Source organism: Pelmatolapia mariae, linkage group LG22 (assembly GCF_036321145.2).
Source record: "Pelmatolapia mariae isolate MD_Pm_ZW linkage group LG22, Pm_UMD_F_2, whole genome shotgun sequence".
NCBI classification, from domain to species: domain Eukaryota; kingdom Metazoa; phylum Chordata; class Actinopteri; order Cichliformes; family Cichlidae; genus Pelmatolapia; species Pelmatolapia mariae.
The window spans coordinates 10,725,593-10,738,275 of record NC_086245.2 but is presented as its reverse complement, the minus strand read 5'-3'; the positions used below and the strand labels follow the sequence as shown (position 1 = coordinate 10,738,275).

Sequence of the window (12,683 nt, the reverse complement as noted above, 5' to 3'; positions counted from 1 at the left end):
AACCAAAACAAAACAACAACTTTACAAGCAAGTTTTAAAAATAAACTTGATAATATAAGAAATAAACCCCGGAGCTTCATAAAGCCCCAGTTCACAACAACAGTCAGCCAGACTGCAAGCTGTAGGCCGATAACTTCCACTATCAGGTGATGCCCTGTGAGCGCCGCTGGGAGACAGAAAAAGCCTCCGTGGGGGGCAGCTATCAACAGAGCCTGGGTGGGTGGTGAGGAGAAAAAAAGAGAAACTTTGTGAGATATTAATCCTAAAAGTAGAGAGTGGGTCTGTCTCCTGAATCGAAAGTGGGAGCTGGTTCCATCATGAAAATAGATTTATCTCTGGGTCTACAGCCTTGTTATTCAGCTATCATGAATTTTATATCTATATAGCAATATCTCTCACACGTTTAATGAACCCAACAGATAACGAGCAGCCTGAGATATCTTAAAGAGAAATAAATACAGTTTCAGGGGTATATCTTATTACATGAGGGTTACAGATCACATCGAATATACAAAAACACAAAAACTTCACATAAATAACTCTAGGATATTACACTTTATCTACATCTAAAAACATGTTAAGATTTTTGCATATTTTTATGCCTCTGTGCTAATAAATTCATGTAATTGCTGTGCATTTAAAAACTATAAGTATTATTGGCTTGGACGCTCTGACCGGCTCGGTTTGGTTTTCATACCCTTAAAATTATGCAGCTAACTCTAAAAGCAGTACAGTAATCAATCTAAAAGAGACATCAATTAAAAACTGCAAAAAGTCTCAAATGACATTATAAAGCTTCTCATTTTTCATGAACACTTTTAACCCGCTCCACCCCACCCCCGTCGTTATCGATGGTTAACTAAGTCTAACAGCGCTTAAGCCTTTAAATCTCATCTGATATTTATTTATTTTTTCGTAAATATGTTTATCATAATTTTAAAATTAGGATGCAAGACTGCATTTCTGAGCTAACTGAGTGCTGTTTATTTAGCGATTTGCCTGGAAATTAGCAGCACAGTATAATTTGCAGAATAAATTGTTTTCAGCAACTAAACGAGAAGAATGAGGAGATGGCGCCATCTAGTGGTGAGAGTGGGTCAGCTCCTGAAGAATGAGGGTGAAAATATGGAACGCACCAAACACCAAATATATTTTTTGTAGTGACCCTTGTGACAAGGGAGCTCTGAGTTTTATTTAAATGAGACACCTGTTCAAGGTTCTCAGTGACATATCTAGGACAGCACCACAAGGAAAAGACCTGACAGTAGAAATCTTGTCTTTAAAAATGTTTTTCAGTAAATGGAGACGAGGGCACAAAATATAATAGTTTTACATCGATTTATAAGAGACTTATGTGTATTAAAAAGAAAGTGACGTTTGTGGCTATGATTTGATACAAGTTTTGATAAAAAATTGTGTTGTGTTGCAGCTTTAACAGGTACTTTAGTAGGCTGTTTTTATAATATCTGATGAAACGGTTCCACCTTCTCTCTGCGCATCAGTCTCAGAGCAAGAAAATATGTCTTTAAACTGCCATTTACACAAACATGCACAAATAATTGCTTACTGTGTATTAGTATAAAAACCTGAAATGGGTGGGAAATACTCATAAAATCAGTAAAAGATGAAGAAAAGGCTTGTTCTAAATGAGTACCATTTGCCAGCAGTCCCCCCCCCCCCCCCATCCTAAAACAATCTCCAGTTCAGGCAGTGCCACTTAAAACATGACAGCTGACAGACACGGGACACAAGCTCCCCTGCTGTAACATAATCAACCTTTTCATGGCGCACGAGAGAAATTCAGCCAGCAAAAAACCAACGGATCTCCTGGGAGTTTACTGGGATCCACTCTGAGATGGTCTGCATTGGTAAAACCTACAGTATTTTTGAGCTAAATGGTTTTATTCATACCTCCAAACAGACACGTCTTTACCAGAGAGAAGGCGCTGTTGCTCAAACTGGGAGGCAGAGAAAATGGGCTCGAAAGGTTTTGAAAGTCTAAAGACGAGTTCTTTAGAGGTGTGTGAGAAGCTACGCTTTTAAAAGTGACTTTTGGCTGATTTTACTTCTAGTTCATTCTCATTAGAATTAACCCAAAAGGATTATCTTCTGATTCATCTTATATATATGTGCATCTTATCCTAAAACACCAGCTATCAGTTCCCTTTAATGCAGTCCCAGGCAGTTCAGCCCCCATTTCAACCTTGACCCATCTGATCTCAACAACTCACATGATGGTGACCCGTAACGACCCATATGATTACTAGTGGGTCAAAAACCCTTGGGACCGTCTCTAAGTCTCCAATAGTCTCAATCAGTTGCTTTACAAGTGAAGAAGCGTCTTAGCCTAAACATAAAACATCTTCACAAACCAAGAAGTCCAGATACCTTTAGCTTAAGGACATAACTGTAACATGACTTGGAATTACTAAGAACCTGCATAGACTCATCCTATAGTCATGTAAGAATTCAAAAGTACCACTAATAAATAAATATATATATATATATATATATATATATATATATATATATATATATATATATATATACATTAGTGCTGGGCGATATGGAAAAAATATTTATCACGATATGAATTATTTTATATCACGATAACGATATATATCACGATATACCACCTGACCTGTGGTCATCTGGAAAGTATGCAGTTTGTAAACAGCGAGTGGAGAGGGTGCAGTCTTTGTTTTGAGTTACCGTAAAGCATGTCGCAAATCTGGGTGCACGTAAAGCAGCACCATGTTGCAAAACCACAAGACAGAGTTTCTTTGCGAAAAATATCATTTTTTTTATACTTTATTTTCTCTTGCATAAAGTTAAGAGTATGTATAGTGAGAAGACAACACTAATATATTTGCCACAGGCTATTTAACCCTTTAAGACCTACCATAGAACCAAGTCCGCCAGAGCTTATCTTTACATTTTACATGCTGTAGTGCCATTTGTGGGAGCATTTCAAGTTGCTATACATCAATACAACCGTTATAGCCCACATTTTAATAATATGTATGCATTAAGTCCATATTAACTACATAAATTGCAAAAAAGTGCAATAAACTACAAAAAAATTGAAAATCTTTTTTTTATTTTTTTTTACATACATTTCTAGTTAGAGAAATTTAAGAGGCTTATCCCTCAAAACTGTAAATACAAAAAAGTTGCACAAAATAGTTTCCAACCACGAGAAATTTATTTTGAGTGTCTTCATAGTTTTATTTTTGAGATACGCAAATTTTTATATACTACAGGAAAAATGAAAATAAATAAATGCAAATTTGCAAAAACACAGCATGTGCATCAAAATAAACTATTTCCAACAGTGTAATTTGACTTCTAAGCATCCCAGAAACGATACAGAAAAGCATAAAGTCAAACATGACTTTTAAAAACACCAAAATAGGCTTTGAAGCTTAAAAAACTACGTTTTCCGCGAAAATGACGTCACTTCCGGTTTCGGACAGGTAATGGCGGACATGCGATAGTTGCGCTGACTTAGGAAGTGTTATGAACAGCTGATCGGATCGGCAAAGCGTGTTTCTGGAATATTATGTTTTTGTTGCTGCAAGTCTGGAATATTATGTTTTTGTTGCTGGAAGTGCTTTTTATGCAATTTTTGCAAAGCTATATGTGGAAGAAAACTGTGACCTAGGGCAAGCTAATGGAATAAGATGTAAGTACAACTCCTACGGCTTCATATGCAAAAAAAAAAACATTATTGCGCTACCTTACGTGGTTACAGTTCTACAGGGATTTAAAAATAGTTAGGGAAAACGGAGTGTGCCTGCTCCGACCGGTTGTAAAGGGTTAATGATATATTTTATCTAATAATTTGTAAAATTCGGGTTAGAAACGATAGAAACGATAGAAGACAAATGGCACGATAGACACTTTTCTATCGTCCACACGATATATATCGTCATATCGCCCAGCACTAATATACATATATATGAAGCAACCCCAGAGCCGAAAAATTACTGCCTGGTAGCCTCTGTGGATAGTTTTCTCCTTTATAATAATCATGAATAGAGTGAATTTTATTTTATTTTTCTTACAATCATCTGTCTAGATAACTGAGTTTAAATCAATAAACTCTTCAATGTGTGTGTGCTGTTGGAGTACTTTGGAGCATTTTAACAGCTTACTGTATGTGACTAATAGTGTGGGATGCTGTGGGGTACTGATGATCCCAAAACTCCATGCTAACATTGAAGCTTCATAATGTGTGGGAAAATCAGAGGCTACGCCCTTCTTTTATACTGACTATGTTTTTTTTAATCTCCCTTATTTCACATCATTGTGATATGGAAGCTTGTTTCTACCACATAAAGAAATGTTTTTTGCCATCTGTAAGTCATCATTTCAGGTTTTTATATCAGCTTTGACTTATTAACTTGAAATGTACTTTTCAGTTGTGGAAAAAAAAAACATTTCAGTGGAGGAAACCAGATGCCACATTACAGCTGTTGTGTCGGTCATGCTTAAATATGAAAATAAATTAAGACTGGCACCAGATAGAGCAAGAACAGCATATTCTTAACAATTTTTCTTCATTTATTCTTTCTTTCTTTTTAAAAATTGTTTATTCTTCATTTTGGAAAACAGTGACTATAAGACCATTTGTTTATTAAAAAGTGGTTTAGCTTTAATTATTCACATTCCAAAGATGAATACACATGAAGCCAACCCTCCCCCCAAAAACAAACACTTGTGCATAAAATCTGTGACAGTCCACATTTATGGAGGCCCAAATTGTCCGATTTTCCATGATAATAAATTAAAATAATGAAATAAAAAAATTATATGAGGAGATACGCAACATGCAACCCCAAACCTCTAAAATAATTTGGTATGCATTTGTTTGTTTTTTTACTTCACATTTGTAATTTTTCATAATGCCACTACATCTTGACTGAGAAACACTTCAATCATGAAAAAAAAAACTTTTATGCATTTTAAATGGTTTGCTTGCATACATATTTTCTCTCTTATTATTCATATTTATTTTTGTAATACTGCTATTTATTTAGGGACTTGAAAAATACTAGTATTTTGTTGTGAGTAGAGTTGATTTTCTTCTAAATTTATATTTTATTTCAGTCATTTTACATGATAAAAGTTAAGTTATTGCAAACTCTTTAATCGGTAAACATAATATATATATATTTTTTAATGTTGCGATTAGTTTGCGCCCATTTTTAATTTTGACATTTTTGTGCCTCCATACAAAGCACGTTTCTCTCCATTGGTTGTCCCTTACAGGTTTTTTAAAAGCTCAGTCCAAGTCTCTCTTAGTGGTAATGAACTCGTCCAATCGTCCCGGTCCCCGTAACCAGGATGTCCGGCTGCCCGTTCCTCCAGATCTCCCTGACGATTCGCTCCCTCTCCTCCAGCCGTCGAGCCTTCTCCAGCTCCTCGGCCGAAGTGAACACGTTCAGGCTCCTCAGAGTGCCGTTAGACTGGCTGCTGCGGTCACTCAGAGGACCCACTGTCACTTTAGGGATCTCCGTATCCACCGCCCTCTCCTCTCCTACACTCTCCTCCTCTTCTTCCTCATCCTCCTCCTCTTCACTGGACTCCTTGAGCTGTCTCCTCGATGGAGACGGAGGTGGTTTTCTGTGGCGGCGAGCCCTGCAAGTGATGCCGGCCACCAGGAGGCACAGCGCCATGAAAAGCCCGAAGCAGACGCCCATCATGAAGTAGAGGGCAAAGCTCTCTGGATTGGCTGCACAAGAAGAGGGAAGAAAAACTAATTTACTGAAATAAAAGCATTAAAAAGTGGATTTATTAAGCTTTTCTTTATTTTCTGTCATCTCTATACTGTTAGAGTGGTGGATGCTCATATCAAAGACAGCAAAAGTTTCAAATACTCAGATCAGTGTATGTTAAAGTAACCCCTGTGAGCCAAAAACTCAGGTTTCACACTCTAAACGCTTGATTTTCACCAGATTTTCTACTCTTGGCTCTTTGTGATGTCACTAAGAAAGGATATCCCTAATATGGCCGCCTCAGGCAGAGCATTATTAAAGTAAACTATTATGGCTCTAGGTGTGAGCACAAAGGCCCCACCCACTGTTGTTAAACCCTTCTGTTTGCACGAGGCAGCCAATCAGAGTGAAGTTTAAAGTATAAAGTAAAATAAAGATTTCTTTGAACTGTAACTCATGCAGAGTTACTCGTGTAGAAGCTTAGAAAGAAATATTCATGTACAACCTATGTAAAGTCATACAGTGTGGTGTAGCAAGCTGCCTGTGGTTTTATAGATTCATCTAATAACCCCTTGAGGTTGTCCCCAACTCCATGTTGGAAGCCACACTTAAGCCCTGCTAAGATTTTACCTTTGATGTGAGCGTAGGTCGCCATGCTGTTACTCAGCAGCTCCATATCTCTCTTAATGGGTTCCATCTTGGTTCACTGTGGGTTCAGACACGCACCATCTCCTTTTACGCGTTTACCTCCTGGATAACCCGAGGCAGATCCTGTCAGAAAAACAAGAAAAACAAATGCTTTCAAAGTCAAAAGTTCTCAAAAGAAAAAAAAAGTGTTTTAAGCCTAAAAAATGCATTCCTCCAAAGCACCACCCGTCATTCTTCTGATCTAAATGGGTGTCAGAGGTCAGGAGACATTGTCTTCCTCTGACGACACTCAAGCCAGGCAGTGAGGACGGCAGCGAGAAGTCTGCTGAGACCGATGGGGATGTTTATATTTATGAGAGGGGCGCCTTTCCGGCTCCGCAGTTTTTATTTTTTTCCCACAGAAGAAGTGGCATGTCAGGTTTCACATGTTCACTCCAAGAAACTCACACTCGTAATGGAAGACCGGCAGGAAATGAAAAGGTCGGGTTCACAGAAATGTAGCAGTGAGTTTCTAATTTCTGCCTCTTCCCCAAAACAATGGAGCTGAGAGGAGTTGTGTTTGTTTTGCACACAAGGTTTCACAGCCTAATACATGTACAACAAGGAATTCTACGTTATTTCATTTTTTAATTGGTATTTATATAAAGTAGGAGCATTTCTCTATTGTTAGCTTGTGATAATCTTTTGGCAGGTGTTAGATTTTAGTAAGTCATTAAACTGGACGTAATAATCTTTTGTTTATTATCTTTCATATACACTCACTGGCGACTTCTTTAAGTACACTTGTTCAATGCTCTATAACATAAATATCTATTATATATCTAAATGGTCAAGATGAGCTGCTTAAGTTCAAACTGAGCATCAAAATGTGGAATAATGGTGATGTGAGTGACTTGGAATGTGTCATCATTGTTGGTGCCAGACTGGTCTGAGTTTCTCAGAAAGTGAAAAAGAGAAAGTATGCAGTGAGCAGCAGCTCTGTGGGCCAAGATGTCTTGTTGAAGTCTGAGGTCAAAGGAGGCCAGATTGTTTTGAGCTGATAGGAAGGCCACAGTAACTCAAATAACCATTTGTTACACCAACGTATGCAGAAGAGCATCTCTGAATGTTAAAGCAGTTGGGCTACAACAGCAGAAGACACAGATCCACTTTGGCTTGTATCATGGTGCAATGGTGGGGTGGATGTTTCCTTGACACCTTCCCTTTGTGACCACAATGCACTCATCTTCTCATCGCTGCTTCCAGCAAGACAATGCACCACGTCACAAAACTCATGTCACTGCAAACATGACAGTGAGTTCCCTGTACTTGAATGACCTCCACAGTCAGCAGACTGTGATCCAACACAGCAACTCTGGGATGTGGTGGAACAGGAGATTCTCATCATGGATGTGCAACCAACAAATCTACAGCAGCTGCGTGATGCTGTCATGTCAGTATGGACCAAAATCTCTGAGAATGTTTCCAGCACCTTATTGAATCTGTGCCACAAAGAATTAATTAAAGTGTCCCGTGAGAACACAGAGTACAAACATGGCAAACACGCCGTTGTCCCTCTTTGCAATGCATTGAGGAAGTAAAGAAGCTGCTCACAGCTGCAAAAACTTAAAACTAATTGTTTTAATGGGGGTTAAACAGCCTCAGGGATGCCTACAAAAACAAAAAGAAAAATGGCACCTAAATCTCCGGAAGACACATTCTGTTTTTTGTTAGAGATGTTTAACAAGTAATTCATTGTTAGCAAATTTAATTATCATTCAAGAGAGTAATCACGGTTAAAAAAAAATATATATATATATTATCCTGAGGACAGCCACGGATGTCAGCACAAAACGACCTGACATTTCCCATACAAAAAAAGCTTCTCAGAGCGACTGCATTCTTCTGTTATTTGGGTGAATCGACCCTTTAAGAGAGCGAGGGGCTGCATTAGACCGCGGTAGATGGATTTGCTCCGGACCCGTCTCGCAGACGGTCCCACGGTTACAGTAAGGATTGACGTAAACATGATGACTGATACTTCCCACCCCCTCACATTCCCTGTCACTACAAAAACAATTTCCATGGGAGCCGAATGTTTTTCTTTCTCCTGCTCTCTCTCCGGGGAGGACCAAACCGTACCCCGTTCCAGTCGCTGCTGCTGGGGGTTTGGGTCGCTCTCCCACCCTGATCTTTATCCCAGTGACTTTTGGCAGCCCCAGTGTGCTCTCAAAGGCTTTCTTTAATTTGTTTTTGGGCAAATTAAAGTTGTAGTTGCTTTGTGGCTGGCTCGGGGTCCATTTACTCATGGGAACTGGTGGTTCCCAACCAACGCTGCCTTCTGTTTGGGATTTAATCAAAGAAGAAGCGTGACTACTTCTGCACCCTCAATTTGCTGCCCCCAGACCTTAACAACATAAGTGAGCAATTTAGTTTTCAGCTTAGTTCGATTCAAACGATTAAAGACTGACTTTACACCCTGTACTTTTACACAGTTTATCAAGACTGCAGCATTTATCACAGTGCACATATCACCTCATTCTTTCTAAGTTTTTTTTGTTTGCATCCTATAAGAAATAATCATAAAACATTAAAGTATAAAGTGTTTTCTCACAGAGCTGGATGAGAAGACCAACACTCACGTGTCTGTGGGCAAAAATATGAAGCAAATCTTAGTTTAGGTTAACTTGAAGGCTCATTCGCTGGGTTAGTATAACTCCATCTGCACAGAGATTTAACATTAAGGTTACATTTTATTTATTTTTTAACTTAAATTTTAAAACGAGGAAACAGTTATAATGTGTTATGCAACAGCAGGGTGTGATTTGTCCGGGGATTGGGGGAGGATTTCCTTCAGTGTCTGCTTAGTTATTTTTATTTTTCCGGTGGGGATAAAAGTTCTTTCCATCATCTGATTTTTATCATTGCATCTTGAAACAGTCCACAGCACAAACAACAATCCCAAACTGACTTTCACTATCAGCTCTGGGAAAGTGAGATGACACTGTAGGAGGCCGGATGATCCAGATCCACGCTGTTCCAACTTTTCATGATGCTGCCAAGCACCGCTTAGAACAACAACTAGAATGAACTTAAATTTTTTTAAATGATCCTTTATTTTTTATTTATTTAAATTATTATTATTATATTATTTTTTTTTTTATTTACTTATTCTTTTAAACTACCATTAATGGAATAAAAACAGAGAAAATCAAAGACTCACAAAATTAAAAAATTAATTAAAAAACATCCCCAGGCCTTCCTGCTCAGTTTATGTTTCTACTTTCAGGTCATACAGAATAAAATCGTTAATTTTGTAAATTTTTGGATTTGTAGGTTCTCAGTTGTCCAGGTCGTGTGAGTCCTGAGCACAGGGAGGAGCGTCCCCATGGGGGTGGTCCTGAGGGTTGTTGACCCACTACTGATCATATGAGCAAATTTGTGACAAAAGGTGTGGGTCATTACGATCAGACATTTTAGCTCTTGGATAAGAGACTAAATGTCTTCACAAACCTAAAAAAGTCCATCTGGTCATTTTAAGAGTCAGAGAGGAGGATTATCCAGGGTATGTACAACAGGCTGTCGATTACAGCTTGTTAGCCAGTGAGCATGAGGTTTCATAGTCAAATCCACAATATGTGGTCATGTCACCAGTCACTACATTAACGACTGCAAAAACTTATAGGCTTTTTGTTAGGTTCATCTTTTGGAAGTAACCATGAGAAGTCTAAAGGAAAGCTGCCAAAACTCACTTAATTATATATTGAATATAACCTGAAGTGAGTGACTGAGGCCATAAACTTAGTGTTTACAAAGGGCTGTTCTCTGATAGACTTCTAACCTGTAGAACTAGAAGTCTTTTTCCAACCACACATTTCCCCCCTGGTGGTCATGAGTAAGAATGCAGGTTTAAGGCACTTTAGTGTTAGCATCACCTTTTAAACCTTCATCGTTTCAACTGTCTGTTTGCTAATCAACACACGTCACATTTGTTCACTTGGCTAAAAAGACTAAAGAATTAGGGTTTTGCAATTTATGTATGAGGTTATTTTTAGGCCAGAGACCTTATATCTCAGCTTCACTTTAATTACAATTTTTTCTTTATTTCAGTGCAGCATTCAGACTTTGTAAATTCTCGAAAAAAGTCCGCTCCATGAACTTTCTCATTTGTTTTAAGAAGGCGACGTTTTTAATACTTAATTATACAGAGAAATGACACAAAGAGGCGTCTCTTTTTCTGTTTTCTCGATTACAGAATGAAATCGTGTATAAATATTTTTTTCTTCACGGCTCCAGGACTGGCAGTTTGTGGTGAGCTCGAAGCACCACACAAATACCAGAGGGAGGGACACATTTCGTGCAGCCGCAGTCTCGGGCAGACAGATTTAACACCTAACATTTCCAGATGAGTCCAACAACCTCCGCGCAAGCATAGCCCGGCAGCTGTTTATGTGAAACCCTGTAAAATGTACTCCCGCTCGGCTCTTCCTGCTTAGATAATCCTGTTTAAGTCCAATGAGGAAACTTGAAACTGCTGGAAAAATCACTTTTTAACAGTAGTCAAAAAAATGAGAAATGAGGTGGAGCTGTTGTCAAAAACATTTAAAGAGAGTGAGATTAAGACTGATGGAAAATACATGTGACAGACTGGGTGACAGCATACTCACTGTGCTATAATTTTGGGCATGTTGCAGCTCCTCAGCTTGTAAAAACCTTTAATTGTCTGTGGTGTTGTAAAAAAAACTGGAGGCCATGCTAATAAACTACTGAGTTGCATGACAGTAGAGCTTTATATTTGTTAAGGGGTGTAATAAAATTTTAAAAAAAATCTTACAGCTAATTTCCCTGCAAAGATAAAGTTAAATAAAAGTCACTCACCTCAGTCATGCACAGGTTGATAGATTTTAAACTTCCGAATGCGAAACAAAGAATTCAGATCCACGTTTGGAGCCGGTCACTTAGATAAGACTCCCATCTTCTCTCGGGCAGAAAAGCAGCAGCGAGAGGTCGTGGGTCACTCAGCGTACGTGACAGCTGAGCAGACGCTGCTGGACTGAAGAGCGAGCAGCCCTCCACTGTGATTCACTCCCTCTCATCCCTCAGAGGGAGGAGGACCAGCCAGCAGTGGTCCACACTTGTGTTTTGGAGGAGGTCTTTCCTTTTCCTGAGAGAAGTGAAAGCCATGCATGCTTCACTGCCATCTAACTCCAAAATAAAAATTCCAAACTGCGCTGAAGTCTTTTATTTTAGCTATTCTATCCTCTCCAGGTATGACCCACACACTCCTGACCAGAGGGAGGTGATCTCTCTCCTGCTGGATGCCCAACACTGAGGTCTGTTCACAGTTAAGCTGGGAGGGTGGAACAGGAAATAGCTAGGTGGCTGCTGTGAGCATGGGGCCACGCTGCTGTGGGGGCTCCTGGATTAATTGAGCTCTTTGTGTTTTAATCTGAGCCTGGAGGGGAGTAAAAAGAGCTCAGTGAGGTTTGTGGAGCAGGAGAGGAGACCGATGAATAGATTGATACTTTATGGGGAAATCTGACTTGGACTTTACAAAGCTGGAGCTTTCCACACGACACCAGGAGATACAAATTTTAAAACCTATCAAACAACCGAAACAGGAGGTGCTCATAGTGGATTTGAGCTACACTGCAGTGTCACACAGCCAACACATTATTAATATAACTGATCAAAAGAGCAAAATAGTTCTTAAACCAGTCCAGTTTGCACCTTTGAACTCAGTCCAGCAGTCCAGAACACCCAATCAACATAATTACATGCCAGGTTATCGTGTTTTATGGAAACTATATGGTCACTAAGATTTTTGTAGGGCTGGACTTGAGTAATTGAATGCTTATGAATAACCATGGGACTGTGGTCGTCAATTTGTGTGTCAAAAATAATCTCCTCTGTCTTCTATTACATTTAAAAGATCATTTCACTTTCCCTGCTTGATTTTAGCAAAACCATACAGGCTTGGAGACCCTTGGAAACCACTGGTTGCTAGGGACAAATAAGGATTCCACAACTGGTTGGCAATTGATTGCCTACAGTTGTTAGGTCAAATGGAAATTCTCCTTGCAGTAGGTTGCTAGCGGTTTCATGGAAGACACCAACTCATCCGTAACCACTCACCAACTACTCGCAGAGCAGCAGTGAAACTTGTAAAGGTGCAATGCAAACCGGAAATGGAGTTAACCTTCAAAGTAAAAGTAAAGCACTATTTTTGCTCTGAAGGTCAAGTTTGTGTTGCACTTTTCCAAGTTTCATTACAACTCTGTGAATGTTTGCGGACAAGTTGGCATCTTCCATACAAACTGCAGGCAACCACAGCAA

The 12,683-nt window shown here is 39.1% G+C and overlaps 1 protein-coding gene across 1 annotated transcript; it reads right to left on the bottom strand.

Moving 5' to 3' along the window:
- Positions 1-4,635: 4,635 nt before the first annotated feature.
- Positions 4,636-11,608, bottom strand: eva1bb (eva-1 homolog Bb (C. elegans)). The gene is made up of 3 exons (XM_065470525.1): positions 11,226-11,608; positions 6,351-6,491; positions 4,636-5,737 (listed from the first exon to the last, which is right to left on the bottom strand). Exons 2-3 carry the CDS (start codon positions 6,415-6,417, stop codon positions 5,304-5,306), a joined length of 501 nt encoding a protein of 166 aa, XP_065326597.1. The 5' UTR covers positions 6,418-6,491; positions 11,226-11,608; the 3' UTR covers positions 4,636-5,303.
- Positions 11,609-12,683: the final 1,075 nt, after the last annotated feature.